Source organism: Oncorhynchus keta, chromosome 24 (assembly GCF_023373465.1).
Source record: "Oncorhynchus keta strain PuntledgeMale-10-30-2019 chromosome 24, Oket_V2, whole genome shotgun sequence".
Taxonomy (NCBI): domain Eukaryota; kingdom Metazoa; phylum Chordata; class Actinopteri; order Salmoniformes; family Salmonidae; genus Oncorhynchus; species Oncorhynchus keta.
The window spans coordinates 28,590,959-28,612,044 of record NC_068444.1 but is presented as its reverse complement, the minus strand read 5'-3'; the positions used below and the strand labels follow the sequence as shown (position 1 = coordinate 28,612,044).

The 21,086-nt window shown below is 41.1% G+C and overlaps 2 protein-coding genes across 2 annotated transcripts; one reads left to right on the top strand and one right to left on the bottom strand.

The window, feature by feature from the left end:
* Positions 1-506: 506 nt before the first annotated feature.
* Positions 507-20,694, top strand: LOC118357713 (eukaryotic translation initiation factor 2-alpha kinase 1-like). Its single transcript, XM_052478427.1, is given in 12 exon segments — positions 507-529; positions 3,137-3,236; positions 3,324-3,404; positions 3,519-3,615; positions 3,746-3,806; positions 3,888-4,104; positions 5,124-5,160; positions 5,480-5,586; positions 14,875-14,995; positions 15,293-15,372; positions 18,415-18,648; positions 20,410-20,694. Coding segments are annotated over 12 exon segments (1,245 nt in total). The 3' UTR covers positions 20,497-20,694.
* On the bottom strand, positions 5,588-14,212 carry LOC118402932 (ankyrin repeat domain-containing protein 61-like). Its single transcript, XM_035801302.2, has 5 exons — positions 13,754-14,212; positions 12,632-12,726; positions 12,148-12,319; positions 6,588-6,788; positions 5,588-6,454 (listed from the first exon to the last, which is right to left on the bottom strand). The coding sequence occupies exons 1-5, from the start codon at positions 13,904-13,906 to the stop codon at positions 5,798-5,800; spliced, it is 1,278 nt and encodes a 425-aa protein (XP_035657195.1). The 5' UTR covers positions 13,907-14,212; the 3' UTR covers positions 5,588-5,797.
* Positions 20,695-21,086: the final 392 nt, after the last annotated feature.

Here is a 21,086-nt window from a genome sequence, read left to right as displayed (position 1 = left end):
AAAGCTCACTGTGAGTGAATAGACATTTTTCTTGGCTCCAACTGAAATTCCTTACTGTCATCTCTGCAGACCATGACTAAAGTCCGATAACACAAAGGACATCTTGAGTGGCACTTTTTGAAAACCCCACTTCTCCTGATATGGTTTCCTTCGAACCCCCCACTTTTCCTGAGAGATGCACTGCATTGAGAGGTTACATATCAGTAGGCGGTAGCATAGAGACCCTGAGGGATGACTGCTCTGAGAGACGATATCGTAGCTGGACCCCTTTCCCTACCTGGTCCGGTTTCCCAAAAGCGAATGCCGCGTTCAAAACAACTGGGAACTGGGAAATTTCTGACTTCAGTGCGTTCAAAACAACTGGGAACCCAGGAGAAAAAAAAGAGCTCCGACTGGGAAAAATCTATTTCAAAGGTCATCCAACTCGGTCCTCTTTCTAGAGAACCGACTTTCCGTCATAATTTTACGTCGTATTATTCAGAGTTCCCAGTTGTTTTGAACGCGGCATGAATTCGTTGTTAACACCTTCGTAAGAACATCGTTACATCTCCGAGCTGTTTCCCCAAACCAATGCATTTGAAAACGCCTGTAGTCTTACACCTGCCTCAGACCACTTGTAGAACAGCTAAGGGCATCGTTAGATGATTTTTTTGCACACTTGCGTCACTTTATACACAGAAGAGTATCCGTCTTTCTGTGTCCACAGCGTCAGAACAAAGTTCGTAAATTGCTTCCAGTGTGTCAGAATGCGCTCTTGACCACTTTTGTATCCAAAATATTGGCCGTTTCGTGGGCGTAGGTGTGAAACTAATCAAGTTAGTAAAAAAATAAGTTACGAACAAAATAGCACAATTGGTTACGGGCATGTAAAACGTCATCCATCCTCTTCGGCGCCATCATCTAGATATGTTGGTGCCACTGAATTCATTTAAAAATATTGATGGGAGACTGTTACGGAGTAGTGTAAATGCTTTTTATAGGCTGAATCATGTTGTTATATTTTTTAATTCTGTAATGTATTGATTGTTGCTGCCGCCTTGGTCAGGTCTCCCTTGAAAAAGATACTCTGGGTCTCAATGGGCTTTTCCTGGTTCAATAAAAAACTAATTTGCCTACATAAAGGTAAAATATATATTTATACAGTTGAAGTCGGAAGTTTACATACACTTAGGTTGGAGTCATTAAAACTCGTTTTTCAAACACTCCACAAATTTCTTGTTAACAAACTATAGTTTTGGCAAGTCGGTTAGGACATCTACTTCGTGCATGACACAGGAATTTTTCCCTCAATTGTTTACAGACAGATTATTTGATTTATAATTCACTGTATCACAATTCCAGTGGGTCAGGAGTTGTTGACTGTGCCTTTAAACAGCTGGAAAATTCCAGAAAATTATGTCATGGCTTCTGATAGGCTAATTTACATAATTTGAGTCAATTGGAGATGTACTTGTGGATGTATTTCAAGGCCTACCTTCAAACTCCGTGCCTCTTTGCTTGACATCATGGGGAAATCAGCCAAGACCTCAGAATTTTTTTTGTAGACCTCAACAAGTCTGGTTCATCCTTGGGAACAATTTCCAAACGCCTGACGGTACTACATTCATCTGTACAAACAATAGTGTGCAAGTATAAACACCATGGGACCACGCAGCTGTCATACCGCTCAGGAAGGGGAGATCTAGAGATGAATGGGCTTTTGTGCGAAAAGTGCAAATCAATCCCAGACGAACAGCAAAGGACCTTGTGAAGATGCTGGAGGAAATAGGTACAAAAGTATCTACATCCACAGTAAAACGAGTCCGATATCGACATAATATGAAAGACCGCTCAGCAAGGAAGAAGCCACTGCTCCAAAACCGCCATAATAAAGCCAGACTACGGTTTGCATCTGCACATGGGGACAAAGATCATACTTTTTGGATGATTGTCCTCTGGTCTGATGAAACAAAAATAGAACTGTTTGGCCATAATGGCCATTGTTATGTTAGGAGGGAAAAGGGTTATGCTTGCAAGCTGAAGAACACCATCCTAACCGTGAAGCACGGGGGTGGCAGCATCATTTTCTAGGAGAGCTTTGCTGCAGGAGGGACTGGTGCACTTCACAAAATAGATGGTGTCATGAGGAAGTAAAATGATGTGGATATATTGAAGCAACATCTCAAGACATCAGTCAGGAAGTTAAAGCTTGGTCTTCCAAATGGACAATGACCCCAAGCATACTTCCAAAGCTGTGGAAAAATGGCTTAAGGAGAACAAAGTCAAGGTATTGGAGTGGCCATCACAAACCCCTGACCTCAATCCCATAGAAAATTTGTGGGCAGAAATGAAAGGGTTTAAACACTGTTTCCCATGCTTGTTCAATGAACCATAAACAATTAATGAACATGCACCCGTGGAATGGTCGTTAAGACACTAACAGCTTACAGACGATAGGCAATTAAGGTCACAGTTATGAAAACTTAGGACACTAAAGAGGCCTTTCTACTGACTCTGAAAAACACCAAAAGAAAGATGTCCAGGGTCCCTGCTAATCTGTCTGAATGTGCCTTAGGCATGCTGCAAGGAGGCATGAGGAGTGCAGATTTGGCCAAGGCAATAAATTGCAATGTCCTTACTGTAAGACGCCTAAGACAGCGCTACAGGGAGACAGGATGGACAGCGGATTGTCCCCGCAGTGGCAGACCATGTGTAACAACACCTGCACAGGATTGGTACATCCAACACTTTTTTGGTTACTACATGATTCCATATGTGTTATTTCATAGTTTGATTGTCTTTACTATTATTCTACAATGTAGAAAAAAGTAAAAATAAAGAAAAACCCTTGAATTAGTAGGTGTGTCCAAACTTTTGACTGGTACTGTATTTGATACCGTTCCACTCAAGCCATTACCACGAGCCCGTCCTCCCCAATGAAGTTGCCACCAACCTCCTGCGGATGAGGGAAAATGTACCTACACGATTGTGTTGTCTCACCTAGCTATCTTCAGACGAATGCACTAATTGTACGTCGCTCTAGATAAGAGGGTCAGCTAAATGGCTGAAATAAAAATAAACGTACTGCTGTGTACTTCGTGTTGTGAGAGGAATTTGAGGACCTGTTTCTTTACTCATTTTCTTCATCTCACCGTAGACCAAAAGAGGGTCTGTTCCAGGCACAGACGTCTCGCTACCTCAGTGAGTTTGAAAAGCTCTCTATACTTGGAAAAGGATCCTATGGCAAAGTCTTCAAGGTACGGAACTGTCTTATCAAAATAAAAATCACACATTAATAAAACCAACAGTGGAATAAATTCCCCCTTTTTAATGTTTTGTGATAGATTAAAAACAAGCTGGATGGACAGAAGTATGCTGTGAAGAAAAATCTCATCAAGAATGTTTCAAGGGAAGACTGCATGAAGGTATTTCAAATGTATTGAGTTTTAATGTTCCAAAAATGCAGTATTCTTCAGTGAAGTATTAATGGACACAAGTGAATTTAGCAGTCATTTAGTATTTTCCTGTATTTGTTTCAGGTTCTCAGAGAGGTGAAAGTGTTATCCAGTCTTCAGCACATCAATGTAGTAGGCTACCACACTGCCTGGATGGAGCATATCACACATGCTTTTACTAGTGAGTTCCGTTACGTCTTTCCTCTGACATGTTCTAGTATAGAAATTCAAGTGATTTAGTTTATTCATAGCCAACCTCTCTTGTTTTTTCACTTTTTCATTTTACATTTGGTACCATTTCTTTATTTCAGAGCCTGCAGCAATACCCTCTGCACTGGAAATGCATGTGCTGCCAGAACGGGACAATTATTATCTCATATAACTGAATTACCTAGCCAATTATTATTCAGTATCATATTAGAAACCTAAACTTCTTTTCCCCCAATCTCACAGCAGTGAGGACAGTACAGTTAGTAGCAGCGGCTCCTCAAAATTCTTCACGAGCCCAGATCAGTCAAAGGAGCCAGTGGACATAGCTAAAGCACCAGTGAGCCTCCCAGTGAAAGAGGAGAAGAGCACGCAGGCGGTGGGTCCTAAAACCATGTGCCACACCCGTTTCCCAGATGTGTTGCTGGGACGGTGTGGTCAGACGAGGGACGGCTGCACTGTGGTCAGCTGGGATAGCTCGGCCTTGTCGGAGGATGACTTAGAAAAAACAAATGATAGTCCGACTAAGCGCAAACCAGATGGGATGGCGTATCATTGCAGAATGCTGTGGTAGTCATGCTGGCTAAATGTACCTTGAATTCTAAATAATTCACAGACAGTGTCACCAGCAAAGCACCACCACACCTGGAATACAAAGCACCCACAGGCCACCACCATGCTTCACGGTGGGAACTACACATGCGGAGATCATCCATTCACCTACCATGCGTCTCACAAAGACATGGCGGTTGGAACCAAAAATCGCAAATTTGGAATCATCAGACCAAAGGACAGATTTCCACTGGTCTAATGTCCATTTCTCATGTTTCTTGGCCCAAGCAAGTGTCTTCTTATTGGTGTCCTTTAGTAGTGGTTTCTTTGCAGCAATTCTACCATGAAGGCCTGATTCACACAGTCCCCTCTGAACAGTTGATGTTGAGATGTCTGTTACTTGAAATTACATTTACATTTAAGTCATTTAGCAGACGCTCTTATCCAGAGCGACTTACAAATTGGTGTTATCCCACTACTGGACAGCACGAAATCTGTGAAGCATTTATTTGGGCTGCAATTTCTGAGGCTGGTAACTCTAATGAACTTATCCTCTGCAGCAGAGGTAACTCTAGGTCATCCTTTCCTGTGGCGGTCCTCATGAGAGCCAGTTTCATCATAGTGCTTTTAGCGACTGCATTTGAAGAAACTTTCAAAGTACTTGACATTTCCCAGATTGACTGACCTTCATGTCTTAAAGTAATGATGGACTGTTGTTTCTCTTTGCTTATTTGAGCTGTTCTTGCCATAATATGGACTTGGTCTTTAACCAAATAGGGCTATCTTCTGTATACCACCCTTACCTTGTCACAACACAAGTGATTGGCTCAAATGCATTAAGATGGAAATAAATTCCACAAATTCACTTTTAACAAAGCACACCTGTTAATTGAAATTAATTCCAGGTGACCTTATGAAGCTGGTTGAGAGAATGCCAAGACTGTGCAAAGATGTCATCAAGGCAAAGGTTGGCCACTTTGAAGAATCTCAAATATAGAATATATTTTGATTTGTTTAACACTTTTTTTGGTTACCACAATCTATATGTGCTATTTCATAGTTTTGATGACTTCACTATTATTCTACAATGTAGAAAATAGTAAAAATAATGAAAAACCCTGTAATGAATAGATGTCTCCAAACCTTTCACGGGTACTGTAGGTAACTTGCACAATAGGATGCACCTCTTTGTGGCTTTGGTTTTTCATGCAACATTTATCACTTTTGATTAGGTTTACATTATGCAGAATTTGTTAATGAGTATGAGTATGTCTTTTGTTTTTCAGATCCTTATGGGGCTGTGGACACGAAACAAACCCTCAGCATTCTACATAAAATACTTCAAGGTGTAGAATACATTCACTCTAGAGGAATCATGCATAGAGACCTGAAGGTATGTTCTTTGCAAGTGTATATTATTTAATTTCATAAGAAAAAGAAGTGCACCATCAAATAATAACAAAGGAGGTTTTGCGGCTCTCTGATGAGGTTGATCACTTGTGAACCTCTCCATATCTCTGGAGATTCATGGAATATGTTGAGGTAATGTGTGTTAAAATGTTAAAGTAACATGCTGTAGCCTTCATCTCCTTGGACAGGAGGAGTTAGACTCCTTGAGGCATGGTGAAGTCCTCCATATTGGGAAAGCGGGGGAACCGAGGTGGGATGTCATCACCCTCCTTAACAAACATGACATCACATGCGTTTTCCCAATGGTTAAACACAAAGTCATGCACGCTGTCTGGCAGAACCTGCTTCAGGCATTCTCTACCATGACTCTTCCAATAGCGTTGGTAGATGTGGATCTTACATATGTCCATGAGGCTCCTAGGCTGCTGGCACAGGTTCAGTAGCTGGTCCCGCTGGCCAAAGTACTCTGGGAGCATTAAAGAGCTGGGCAGGTGGCCATCTCTGTTGCTGATGGTCAGGGGGTAGGTCATGGTGAGGAGCTTCCACAGCAGAGAGGTGTGCCTCAGGTTGAGCTTCTGATCCAGGTACAGGAAGAGGCAGTTTTCCCCTGCGGTGGTCAGCTGGTTGATGTCCGCTCCATACTTCAGGAGGAGCGCCACCACGGCCTCGTGGCCCCCGCTACAGGCCTCGTGCAGGGCCGTGCGCCCGGCATGGTTCACTGTGTTCGGGTCAGCCCCCTGATCCAGCAGCTCAATGATACAGCCCAGGTCCACTCCCAGGGCTTTCACTGGCTTGTTGGCCGCCGCCAAGGCAGCCAGGTGGAGGGGACTGTTACCCGACTTACTCATCACCTTCAAAGCAAAATATATTTAAAATGTGCACTTCTAAACATCAGTATGCTTTCACCAGAAACATTCCTCAAAGCTTGACAGCAGGAGATGAAAATCGGTTATGTAAAACACAAATAACAAAGAAACTAAAAACCTTGTTGACGTCGGCCCCAAGCTTGATCAGGCTGGCTGTCATCTCTGTATTGAGGATCCCTGCAGCCATATGCAGTGGCATCATCCCAAAGTGGTCGATGGTGTTGATTTTGGCACCGTGGCTCGCCAGGATGCTGATAGCGGGCAGGGCTCCGTAGCGAACGGCCAGGTGAAGCGCGGTGTGGCGGCCGTCACTGTCCACCTAAAATGTTGTATTTGTATTTACTATGGATCCCCACTAGCTCTTCCTGGGGTCCGGCAAAATTAAGGCAGCTATACAATTTTAAAAAACATTACAAAACATTCATTACAGAATTCACAACACTAAGTGTGTGCCCTCAGCCCCATACTCCTCTACCACATATCTACAACCCAAAATCCATGTGTGCATGTGTGTATAGTGCCTATGTTATCGTGTGTGTGTGTGTGTGTGTGTATGCATGTGTCTGCCTATGTTTGTGTTGCTTCCCATTCTCCACTCTTCCATAAGGTGTATTTTTTTTCTGTTTAGCCATCAGTTCCATGTAGTCATGGCTCTATGTAGTAATGTGCGCCTCCCATAGTCTGTTCTGGATTTGGGACTGTGAAGAGACCTCTGGTGGAATGTCTTGTGGGGTATGCATGGGTGTCTGAGCTGTGTGCAGACAGCTTGTGCATTCAGCATGTCAATACCTCTCACAAATACCAGTAGTGATGAAGTCGATCTCTCCTCCACTTTGAGTTAGGAGAGATTGACATGCATATTATTAATGTTTTCTCTCTGTGTACATCCAAGGGCCAGCTGTGCTGCCCTGTTCTGAGCCAATTGTCATTTTCCTAAATCCCTCTTTGTGGCACCTGACCACACAACTGAACAGTAGTCAAGGTGTGACAAAACTAGAGCCTATAGGACCTGTCTTGTTAATAGTGCTGTTAAGAAGGTAGAACAGCGCTTTATTATGGACAGACTTCTTCCCATTTTAGCATCTGTTCTATCAATGTTTTGATCATGACAGTTTATAATCCAGGGTTAATCCAAGCAGTTTAGTCACCTCAATTTGCTCAATTTCCACATTATTTATTACAAGATGTAGTTGAGGTTTAGGGTTTAGTGAATGATTTGTCCCAAATACAATGCTTTTAGTTTTTGAAATATTTAGGACTAACTTATTCCTTGCCACCCATTCTGAAACTGCAGCTATTTGTTAAGTGTTGCAGTCATTTCAGTTGCTGTAGTAGCTGACGTGTATAGTGTTGAGTCATCAGTATACATAGACACACTGGCTTTACTGAAAGCCAGTGGCATGTTGTTAGTAAAGATTGAAAAATGTAAGGGGCCTAGACAGCTGTCCTGGGGAATTCCTGAATTCTACCTGGATTATGTTGGAGAGGCTTCCATTGAAGAACACCCTCTGTGTTCTGTTAAGACAGGTAACTCTCTATCCACAGTATAGCAGGGGGTGTAAATCCATAAAACATATGTTTTTCCAGCAGCAGACTGAACGATATTGTCAAAAGCCGCACTGAAGTCTAACAATACAGCCCCCACAATATTTTTAGTATCAATTTCTCTCAGCCAATCATAAGTAATTTGTGTAAGTGCTGAGCTTGTTGAATGCCCTTCCCTATACGCGTGCTGAAAGTCTGTTGTCAATTTGTTTACTGTAAAATAGCATTGTATCTGGTCAAACAATTTTTTGCCCAAAAGTTTACTAAGGGTTGGTAATAGGCTGATCGGTCAGCTATTTGAGTCAGTAAAGGGAGTTTTACTATTTTTATGTAGAGGAATGACTTTTGCTTCCCTCCAGGCCCGAGGGCACACACTTTCTAGTCGGCATAAATTGAAGATATGGCAAATAGGCTATTATCTTCAGTAATTTTCCATCCAAGTTGTTAGACCCCAGTGGCTTGTCATTGTTGATAGACAACAATAATTATTTTCACCTCTTCCATGCTCACTTTACAGAATTCAAAATTACAATTCTTGTCTTTCATAATTTGGTCAGATATACTTTATAGCGTTTGTTGCTGGCCTGTCATGCCTAAGTTTGCATTAATTTTTTTTTTAATAAAGGAAACTCGATTCAACAAGATGGAATAATGTGTCCTTGAACAAAGGGGGGTCAAAATTGAAAGTAACAGTCAGTATCTGGTGTGGCCACCAGCTGCATTAAGTACTGCAGTGCATCTCCTCTTCATAGACTGCACCAGATTTGCCAGTTCTTGCTATGAGATGTTACCAAACTCTTCCACCAAGGCACCTGCAAGTTCCCGGACATTTCTGGGGGGAATGACCCTATCCCTCACTCTCCGATCCAACAGGTTCCAGATGTGCTCAATGGGATTGAGATCCGGGCTCTTCGCTGGCCATGGCAGAACACTGACATTCCTGTCTTGCAGGAAATCACGCATAGAACGAGCAGTATGGCTGGTGGCATTGTCATGCTGGCGGGTCATGTCAGGATGAGCCTGCAGGAAGGGTACCACATGAGGGAGGAGGATGTCTTCCCTGTAATACACAGCGTAGAGATTGCATGCAATGACAACAAGCTCAGTCCGATGATGCTGTGAACCAGCGCCCCAGACCATGACGGACCCTCCACCTCCAAATTGTTCCCGCTCCAGAGTATAGGCCTCGGTGTAACGCTCATTCCTTCGATGATAAACGCGAATCCGACCATCACCCCTGGTGAGACAAAACCGTGACTCGTCAGTGAAGAGCACTTTTTGCCTGTCCTGTCTGGTCCAGCGACGGTGGGTTTGCGCCCATGGGCGACGTTGTTGCCGATGATGTCTTGTGAGGACCTGCCTTATACAACAGGCCTACAAGCCCTCAGTCCAGCCTCTCTTAGCCAATTGCGGACAATCTGAGCACTGATGGAGGGATTGTGCGTTCCTGGTATAACTCGGGCAGTTGTTGTTGCCATCACACCTGCGGGACGGGTACAGGAGGTTCAGATGTACCGATCCTGTGCAGGTGCTTGTTGCATGTGGTCTGCCACTGCGAGGACGATCAGCTGTCCGTCCTGTCTCCCTGTAGCACAGTCTTAGGCGTCTCACAGTACGGACATTGCAATTTATTTTCCTGGCCACATCTGCAGTCCTCATGCCTCCTTGCAGCATGCCTAAGGCACATTCACGCAGATGAGCAGGTACCCTGGGCATCTTTCTTTTGCTGTTTTTCAGTTAGTAGAAAGGCCTCTTTTTTTGTCCTAAGTTTTCATAACTGTGACCTTAATTACTACCGTCTGTAAGCTGTTAGTGTCTTAACGACCGTTCCACAGGTGCTTGGTCATTAATTGTTTATGGTTCATTGATCAAGCATGGGAAACGGTGTTTAAACCCTTTACAATGAAGAAGTTATTTAGATTTTTACGAATTATCTTTGAAAGACAGTGTCCTGAAAAAGGGACGTTTCTTTTTTTGCTGAGTTTATTTGGCAATATCAGTCGTTTTTGTAATGAATGAGCCATCTGATTCAATGAATGATGAAGCTGAGTTTGCCATTTTTTCCAAAATTTCATTTAAGGTGCTCCAAAGCTTCGATCAAAATGTGGCTTAGGTGGTGGGTGTGGCAAGGGTGTGGCCATGGCCAATGATGAGGTCACCAGCCAGAATTTTTAGAGGCCCTCCGGTTGACCGCAGTGACACAATTTTTCTGTTTTAAAGCTATTTTCCTGCAATTCTACACATTTGGCCATGGCTTATGGGCATTTCCATCTAAAAGGACCCATGAGCATCAACATGTGAAGTTCATAGGAGCATTGGATGTCAAATGGGTGTCAAATGATAGCTGAGTCTATATAGTTTTGGGAAATGGAAAAACACTCTTGAACCATTTTCCATCTTAAAAATTAGGCATAATTAAAAGCTTTGATTTCTGGATAAACAGATGGAAAATGGGTCTTAGAAAACATCTACCAGAAAAAGCCTTGAAAGTTATCAAAAATACATCAAAATACAAAAATGTTGTCCTAAAGAAGAACCCTGCCAACTAATATCAACACTTTTATATTTAGTTTTGGAGAAATTGTTTACCTTCTGTAAGTTTAAGAAATATTGCCTTGCAATTCCGTTACCAAAAACCCACATATCTTTAGGATATTTTCTAATTTCTCTTCCTCATGAGGGAGGATAATGTAAACAAAAGTAACAAGGAATGGTAGACCTACCAATTAGTTATAGTGATTTTACTGAAACCAATTTTGTTTATGAATTATTAAGTGATCCAAACTCGTAATTCCATTACGTAATTGGTAACGGACATACCCAAAAAATCTGTAACGGATTAACTGCAACTGAATTGGCTACAATGGGAAATCATAACAGTCACAAACCATAGTTGGGTCACATGCTACAGTCCTCCCTTTCAGTTGCATACTGTTATGTTCAGCGCACTACTCTTTTCTTTGTCTTTCTGTTTGTATAACCAAGAATGTTAAAACAGCCTGTCTGGACAACCCCTCTCTTCTCTCTCTCTCTGCTTATCTCTCACTGTCCAGTTAATGTCACCTGTCCCAGGTCTTTCTGACACCTACTCATGAGCCCCCTCTCTTTCTGTAATTATGTTACCGTAAGTGTAAATCCACTTCACTTAGTCTAGTTAAATAACCAAAATAAATGTTTTCAAACTGTAGCTGACACCCTACTCTTTCAGCAGACATCTTTGAATCTTAATTCAGAGCAGATATTTAAGAATTTTTGGAAAATGTTGTTGCATGAAAACTTGAAGGCGATTTTAAAGTAATTCTGCACAGTTATTCCACCAATTTAGTTTTTGTGAACTAAGTGCATAGAGTTGTATGGTTTGTTAAACTTTGAAATCAATGGTTTTGGTTTGGCATACATTTTAAAGTGAAAACAGAGTCAAAGCGTAATTCTGTTACAGTGGAATAGTCCTTATGCTATCTGAGTGATTCAAACATTATAACAAAATCAATGGGGGCCCTATGCCATGACAAAAATACTCCTTAATGTATAGTTTTTTTAAATTTGAGATTCTTCCCGACTGTCTAGCTATTATTTGGGTGATTGTTAGTTCTCAAAGATGATCTTATTAAAAATATGTAGGTCCATTACCTTTTCTACATGGTTTTAGTCATTTTAAGTTTACACAAGTTTCAGTTTTTCCATCCCCAAAAACATTTTTTCTTTTTTCTTTACTTCCCAAAACTTTTCTATGCAGAAAAACCCCTGTTCATGACTTCTGGTTTAATTCCAATCGGCTGCGTTTAGGCAGCCCAATTCTGATCTACTTTTTTACTAACTAACTGGTCTTTTGACAAATCTGAATAAGATCTGATGTGAAAAGATCTAATGTGATTGGTCAAAAGACCCGTTAGTGGAAACAAATATCAGAATTGGGCTGCTTGTGTAAACGCAGCCCTTTAGGCACAGACCTTGGCTCAGCTTGAACCCTTGGGTGGAAATGCAAAACGGACAATAAGATCAGCATCTCTACAGGCAACTTTATCATGCTTTGTGTTTACCCTTGATAATTGGGTTAGTATATGCATACATTTTTCAACATAGGGATGGAACAATTTTAGATGAAATGTTCAATGAACCAATCAATCAACTACCTCTGCGTTGATGTTGACTCCGTGGTTGCAGAGCACCCTGAGGCAGGCCTCGGCCCGGTGCTGCATGGACATCATGGCCATCTCAAACTTGGTGCGTGGCTTGGGCCAGGAGGCCAGGATGGTGGGCCAGTGGGTGATCACCAGGTGCAGGGCGTTGCGCCCTCGCTGGTCCCTGAAGGTCGCAAGGAGGACATGGGAGAAATGGTCTTGTCAGAATGGTTTTGTTTTGTTGGTGGTGATTCTTTTTTTCACATAAAGGAGATTATGGAGACTTGTGGTGCCACTTCCAAATACTGGCATTACTCATAGAGCTTTTTTCATGTTTTAGGACATTTTGAATGGTCATGCTGAAGTTTAGGGGTGTAACTCAATAATCTAATGTTGCTTACTTATACAGAGCAGTATTATCATTTGAAAGCTCTAATATGGTCATCCCTTTTCAGTGTATGACTTAAACCAGTGGAACCTGTTCATATAGTGATACCTGATCTCCGGGTCTGCCCCGGCAGAGAGAAGGCTCTCAAGGCTCTTCACTCTCCTGTAAGATGCAGCCAGGTGGAGGGGGAGAATTGCTAAGCCCTGTAGGCAATGAGCGAGAGAGAACTTGTTTAAAGACTTAGAAAAACATGTTAGGAATGCTAAATGTTTGTTACCGAACGGGCTGGGGGACACCTGGAGGTCAGAGCCCCCAGATAGCATATTAACATGTCATACGCATGGCAAAATGTGTAGAATTGCAGGAAATTAGCTTTAAAACTACACAATTTTCTCTCCGTCTCATGGCAAAATGTGTAAAATTACAGGAAATTTGCTGAAAAACAGCACAATTTTCTCTCATTGTCATGGCAAAATGTGAAAAATAGCACAAGATAAGATATAAGATAATATAAGATAAGCTATAAAACAGCACATTTTTACAATTTCCGAAAATGTGCTTTTAAAACAGCAAAAGTATCTCTCAGCTTCATGCCAAAATTTGTAGAATAGCATAAAACGTACAATTTTTCTCTCTGCATCATAGTAAAATGTGTTGGATTGCAATGAAGTTTGCTGTTCCCTAACTTGTTATGTATTGTATTTTATGTATGTTGTATGCAAAATAGATTTTGCGATGGATATTTGAACGAGAGGGATAGCTGGGCCCAAAATCTGTATTCTCCAGCAGGTGGCTGTTTTTTTTTCTCTCTCACAAAGCGAGGAGTTTTTGAATGGAGGTCAATGAGTGTCGAATTTGGTTAACAAAAAGTTGCCAGGATGGCTTATTTGATCGAATATAAATTTCGGAATGCGTAACTTGTTACGAGTGTAGAGATAGATATAAGTAGGCCACTTGACATCCTGGCAACATTTAGAAAACACTTTATGTCGGTGTTGTGCCTGTTGTTCACACGCGTATCTGCCCTCTCATTGGCGAGAATGGCCCCACTTGAGTATTTAAACAGTATAATGGATAATCTGTGAGTAAACTAAATAACATGGCTATTACGCATGCTCAATAGTTTTGGAGGTCTGGGAGTTTTGGGTTAATAACTCCAGATTGCATGAAATCTTTTGTACCATACCGTTAAGAGAATACCATGTCTGAATTTTTTATTGTGGGGTTTACCTTTAAAAGGATTTCATGAAGAAGTCCCGTTGTTCTTAAATCGATGTAAAAGTTGGACCCCCGTTTTTGGGTAAAATCGTTAATACGCGCCAGGTCTTCTATCAAGATCGCATCATATAATTCAGCATCTGAAAAGTTGACGTTCGTATCCATACCCCATAGCTAGAAGATCAAGGTCCTACTAAAGTGTACGTTCGCTTTGCTCTACATTATTGAAAACGTTTTAAGGCTCTTTGTAAATGTCAGTTATCGTGAAATGCTGGTTATCAGCCTCAACATTAGCCTTTGAGCAAACAGTAAATTACATCGCTGTACTCTTGTCAGTGCTCTGATGTTTTTTCTCAAGAAGGCAGTAATAAGCACGTTTGGAAACGTCATCATTCTGCATCGCTGGTGACAGCTGTCGATATGATTGATGTTGGTGCCTCACCTATGGCTGATTTCACTGACGAAAATAACCTGTATGTATTATTACGCTTAGGCATATCCTACCTGAGCTATTTCATGATAATAATAATAAGGACTTTATTTGTTAAAAAAAAAAAAAAAACAACGCATAGACGCTCCATAAATTCTTACTCCAATTGATAGTTATTCCCTGTAAACGATGTACAACTTTTTGAGGGGCCTATATATTTAGGCTAGCGAAAATGGCATGTTTTTCAACACTTAACGTTACCTGTCTTTGAAGTGTAGAAAAAACAGTACAGTATTTCCAAATCTGAACAGGCTCATTGACAGGATGAGATCTTAAAAGCTTGATAATACTAGACACATCTCCTTTGACTATTGCTTCGTGAATTTTAAACTGCAAATGATCAAATTCACCGGGGACTCCATCGCTGAATCTGATTTTCTTATTAAGCTGTAGTTTATAATGCATGCAATAGGGACTAAGGCATGGTTTGTTACTAATATTACCCATTTTAAATAAAAAATGTAAGTTAAAAAATATACTAAAGCAATAACGTGGCCTAGAGGTAATGACAAAATAGAATTAATTACGCATTGTATAAAATAATCCCTGTTTTAGAATCTCCTGTAGCATTATGACCTCACAGACAACATAAAAATGGGATATTATGTGAATATTTTACATTTAGTATGATTTTGATTTACAGCCCAGGAATATTTTCCTGCGTGGACATAACTGCCATGTGAGGATTGGAGACTTTGGACTGGCTTTCAGGGATAACATGATGGATGACAAGGAAAAACCACCCTCCACCTCACAGAACACTGGTGAAAAACTGAATTAATCTATTTTTCTAATCTGTCTCTATCACCACAAGCTCAATGGTTGTTACAATATATATATATATGTAAACAGTTAACATCTCAGAGATGTATACAATGTATCAAAGTAGATCCATTGTACGCTTTTGTCCATGTGTAGTTCTTGAAATCACCAGAAGATGGTGATATGGGTTTGTGTAACTAAATCCCTTTTAGGGCATAGCACTGATCTTGACCCACACATTTCCCCTGGCTAGCTCTGGTCCTGTGCGTGTTCTTGATATGCTTGAAATCTTTCTGCAGGTTCCTCTCATACCGCTGGAGTGGGGACATTTGTTTACGCAGCACCTGAACAACTGGAGGGTTCCCACTATGATTCAAATGTGAGTCATCTCCATAATGTCAGAAATATATACACTACTGTTCAAAAGTTTGGGGTCACTTAGAAATGTCCTTGTTTTTGAAAGGAAAGCTAATTTTTTGTCCATTAAAATAACATCAATTGATCAGAAATACAGTGTAGACATTGTTAATGTTGTAAATGACTATTGTAGCAGGAAACGGCTGATTTTTTATGGAATATCTACATAGGCGTACAGAGGCCCATTATCAGCAACCATCACTCCTGTGTTCCAATGGCACGTTGTGTTAGCTAATCCAAGTTTATAATTTTAAAAGGCTAATTGATGATTAGAAAAACCTTTTGCAATTATGTTAGCACAGCTGAAAACTGTTGTTCTGATTAAAGACGCACTAAACTGGCCTTTAGACGAGTTGAGTATCTGGAGCATCAGCATTTGCTGGGTTCGATTACAGGCTCAGAATAGCCAGAAACAAAGACCTTTCTATTGAAACTCGTCAGTCTACTCTTGTTCTGCGAAATGAAGGCTATTCCATGCGAGAAATTGCCAAGAAACTGAAGATCTCATACAACTTGCTCTAACCAGAATAGAAAGAGGAGTGGGAGGCCCCCGGTGCACAACTGAGCAAGAGGACAAGTACAGTGGGGCAAAAAAGTATTTATATCAGCCACCGATTGTGCAAGTTCTCCCACTTAAAAAGATGAGAGAGGCCTGTAATTTTCATCATAGGTACACTTCAACTATGACAGACAAAATTAGGAAAGAAAATCCAGAAAATCACATTGTAGGATTTTTTATGAATTTATTTGCAAATTATGGTGGAAAATAAGTATTGTACATATTCTTTAACCCCTTACACTGTGTATAAGACAGTAGTTTTGGAATTGTTAGTTAGATTACTTGTTGGTTATCACTGCATTGTCGGAACTAGAAGCACAAGCATTTCGCTACACTCGCATTAACATCTGCTAACCATGTGTATGTGACAAATACATTTCGATTTGATTTGATTTGATTCATTAATTGTTTATGCTTCATTGAACAAGCTTGGAAAACAGTGTTTAAACCCTTTACAATGTTGTTTCTACTGTAAAAGGGACGTTTCTTTTTTTGCTGAGTTTATATATATATATATATTTCTTATTATTATGATATTTATATATTTTTTTGTTATGTTATTTTTTGTATTTTACTAGGCAAGTCAGTTAAGAACAAATTATTGTTTACAATGATGGCCTACCCTGGCCAAACCCGGACAACGCTGGTCCATTTGTGCGCCGCACTATGGGACTACGAATCATGGCCAGATGGAATACAGCCTGGATTCCAACCAGGGTCTGTAGTGATGCCTTTAGCACTGAGATGCAGTGCCTTAGACCGCTGCGCTACTCGGGAGCCCTAAAGATAACAGCACACAGGGCAAGAAGGTAGAGACAACAATGCATCACGCTAAGTAGCCACAAAAAATCAAATCAAATCAAATTTTATTTGTCACATACACATGGTTAGCAGATGTTAAATGCGAGTGTAGCGAAATGCTTGTGCTTCTAGTTCCGACAATGCAGTGATAACCAACAAGTAATCTAACTAACAATTCCAAAACTACTGTCTTGTACACAGTGTAAGGGGATAAGGAACATGTACATAAGGATATATGAATGAGTGATGGTACAGAGCAGCATACAGTAGATGGTATCGAGTACAGTATATACATATGAGATGAGTGTGTAGACAAAGTAAACAAAGTGGCATAGTTAAAGTGGCTAGTGATACATGTGTTACATAAGGATGCAGTCGATGATGTAGAGTACAGTATATACATATGCATATGAGATGAATAATGTAGGGTAAGTAACATTATATAAGGTAGCATTGTTTAAAGTGGCTAGTGATATATTTACATAATTTCCCATCAATTCCCATTATTAAAATGGCTGGAGTTGGGTCAGTGTCAATGACAGTGTGTTGGCAGCAGCCACTCAATGTTAGTGGTGGCTGTTTAACAGTCTGATGGCCTTGAGATAGAAGCTGTTTTTCAGTCTCTCGGTCCCAGCTTTGATGCACCTGTACTGACCTCGCCTTCTGGATGATAGCGGGGTGAACAGGCAGTGGTTCGGGTGGTTGATGTCCTTGATGATCTTTATGGCCTTCCTGTAACAACGGGTGGTGTAGGTGTCCTGGAGGGCAGGTAGTTTGCCCCCGGTGATGCGTTGTGCAGTCCTCACTACCCTCTGGAGAGCCTTACGGTTGAGGGCGGAGCAGTTGCCGTACCAGGCGGTGATACAGCCCGCCAGGATGCTCTCGATTGTGCATCTGTAGAAGTTTGTGAGTGCTTTTGGTGACAAGCCGAATTTCTTCAGCCTCCTGAGGTTGAATAGGCGCTGCTGCGCCTTCTTCACGACGCTGTCAGTGTGAGTGGACCAATTCAGTTTGTCTGTGATGTGTATGCCGAGGAACTTAAAACTAGCTACCCTCTCCACTACTGTTCCATCGATGTGGATAGGGGGGTGTTCCCTCTGCTGTTTCCTGAAGTCCACAATCATCTCCTTAGTTTTGTTGACGTTGAGTGTGAGGTGTCCAATCAGTGTCCATGATTGAGTCTTTGAATGAAGAGATAAAACGGTCCAGTTTGAGTGTTTTTTTGCAGCTCGTTCCAGTCGCTAGCTGCAGAGACCTTTTAACAGAATGTCACTGGCAGAACAGGTGTTGTATGAGGTGGATGAGGGCTGCATTAGACATCTCTGATAGAGGGGAGTATAAATAAGCATCAACCAGTGGGTCTTGCGACGGGTATACAGAGATGACCCGTTTACAGAGGAGTATAGAGTGCAGTGATGTGTCCTGCAAGGAGCATTGGTGGCAAATCTGATGGCCGAATGATAAAGATGATCTAGCCACTCGAGAGACACACAAAAATGATTGGGCACAATCAGTGTGACTTTTCTACATAAAACAAACTTATTGAATTGTAATGATGATAATATAACATTTTTATTTATAAAGTAATTGATACACAGTAAATCTAAATATTTGTCTCACTATGCCTTTTCTTCTCCAATGCAGTCAGACATGTACAGTATAGGAGTGGTGGCCCAGGAGCTGTTACAGCCCTTTGGGACAGAGATGGAGCGTGTTCAGACACTAGGGGACCTCCTTGAGGGGAAGGTCCCAGACTCCTCCTCCCAGCGCTGGCCTGTCCTGGCCAAGTACATCACACTGCTGACCAGCTGAGACCCCACTCTAAGACCCAGCGCCACACAGCTGCTGCAGAGCGAGCTGTTCAGCAGCAAAGACATGGTATGGATAACTAGGCTGGCTGGGAATGAGACTGATTGTTTAAAGTTTTATTAATCATATGTACAGGATACACATAGTATACGCCGTTGAATGAAATGGTTACTTGCAGGTTCCTTCTTGACAATGCAACAACAATAAGAAATAATAAAAGATAAGAATACAAACGTCAAGTAAACGGCTCAGTAGAATAGAATAAACATTTTAGCATAAGTTATGAACAACAATATAAAAGCAACATGTGACAATTTAAAATATTTTTCTGAGTTACAGTTCATATAAGGAAATCAGTCAATTGAAATAGTTTTATTTGGCCTGGGCCTGCCTGAGAGGGCATAGGCCCATCCACTTGGGAGCCAGTCCCAGCCAATCAGAATACGTTTTTCCCACAAAACAGCTTTATTACAGAGAGAAATACTCATCCGCAAAACATGAGATGGCATTGGGTTGTGTGACAAAACTGCACAATTTAGTGGCCTTTCATTGTCCCAAGCACAAGGTGCACCTGTGTAATGATCATGCTGTTTAATCAGCTTCTTGATATGCCACACCTGACAGGTGAAGGGATTATCTTGACAAAGGATAAAATGCTCACTAAAAGGGATGTAAACAAATTAAGTTAGTGCAAAAAACTTGTGAGAAATAAGCTTTTTGTGTATATGGAACATTTCTGCAATCCTTTATTTCGGCTCATGAAACATGGGACCAGCACTTTACATGTTCCGTTTATATCTTGGTTCAGTGTTTAATATGGGAAAGCACAATTTATTGTCCAATATTTACACGTGTCAGAAAGTGGGGATTGGGGGGCAAGTGTTTAAATTGTGCAGTATTAGCAATAGAAAATAAAAGTATTGTAGCAGCAATTGTGATGTGTGTGGGAGTGAGTGAGTGCATGTGTGCTAAGGTGCAAGTGGTTTGTCCAGTTCAAGTGTTTATCAGTTTGATGGCTTGCAGATAGAAACTAGCCTACCATTACACTTTACACTGAGCTGCTGTAATGGTTATATAAGACACAACGGAGCTGGCACAGGAAATGGGTCGGAAAACGCACCTCAATGCAGAAATGTTATCTTTATCCAAACTTATACATCGAGAAGATTGAAATACCTCTAGTTTACTGTCCCTTCTGTCCTCATGCTAGCATTGCGTTAAACAACAAAGAAGCTGATTGCCATTCCAGAATGACTGCAGTGGCTACTGCTCGCTAGCATGAGGACGAAAGGGACAGTTTTCTGGGAAAACGAGCAGTGTTTCAATCTTCTCAATGTATCAGTTTGGATTAAGGTAAAATTTGGAGTACAGTGGCATTTTCCGACCAATATCTCGAGTCGGCTCCACTGTGTCTTAATCTAATAATGATGGAGTTCAGATCCTGGTGTAACTCAGTGTAAAAAAGCATAATGGTCATTTGGAATCTTGTGGCTAAGATATAAACTTTCTCTGAGACAGTTGGTAGCTGTCCTCATGCCCCAATACTGTCTGCCCGACCATTAGGGATTGAACAGCTCATGACTGGGGTGTATGTGTTTGATGTACTTGTTGAATTTCTGCTTGCCATAATATTTTACACTGCTATTGTAAAAGCTCAAACACATATGATCCAAATGCTAGTAGCATCGCTTGGCTATAATGGTTTGACCTGTGTCACTTTCAGCCACATGTTTAATCTGGTGCCAACTACTGACAGTAAATATCAGGAGAAGAGTGTTACACATTGGAGATGTTTGATCTGTGATACCAATGTCCCTCTTCTCCTTACAGGTTATCCATGGCTTGCAGACAAGGGTTAAAGAGCAGGAATATGAGATAGTTCAACTCAGGAGACAGATCAGTCAGCTACAGACTTAGAGCATGAAGCAAGCATCCCATTCCACGGACAGGACCTGACGTCAACCATCTCTGCCCATCTTCAAATATTCGACCCCTTTACCTTACCAAATGTGAATAATTTGGTGCAAATGGTTGAATGTGTGTGGTCTCTCTGCCTGGATGTAACAATGTGACTAGAAATTAAAATTGTAGAATAAATCATTTAATTTACACTTATCTGAGAGTCTGCAGACATTGTATCTAGTCAAGAATCATTTACATATTTTGTGGTTGTGATTAACATACTCATATGATGAAGGTAATCAAGCCAATAAGACTGGGTTGTTTGTTTGACCACCCTTTAATTTGAGATAATTAAGACACTCACTCCTGTTAATTATTGTTATGCATGCCTCAGACAGTCATGAATCATCTGGGAGTAGTTGTATACGCTTTGCTTTCGAAGTAAACAGGCATAGCACACACACCTACGGATTGAAAACGAACCAAATATAATGTATGTATACAAACTCCCCATCAGCTGTGTTTAAAAATATATAGTATAAAGACAAGTTGAGCACGGTATTCACGATACAAAGGTCCGACGTGTACGTGCTTTCTACGACTCA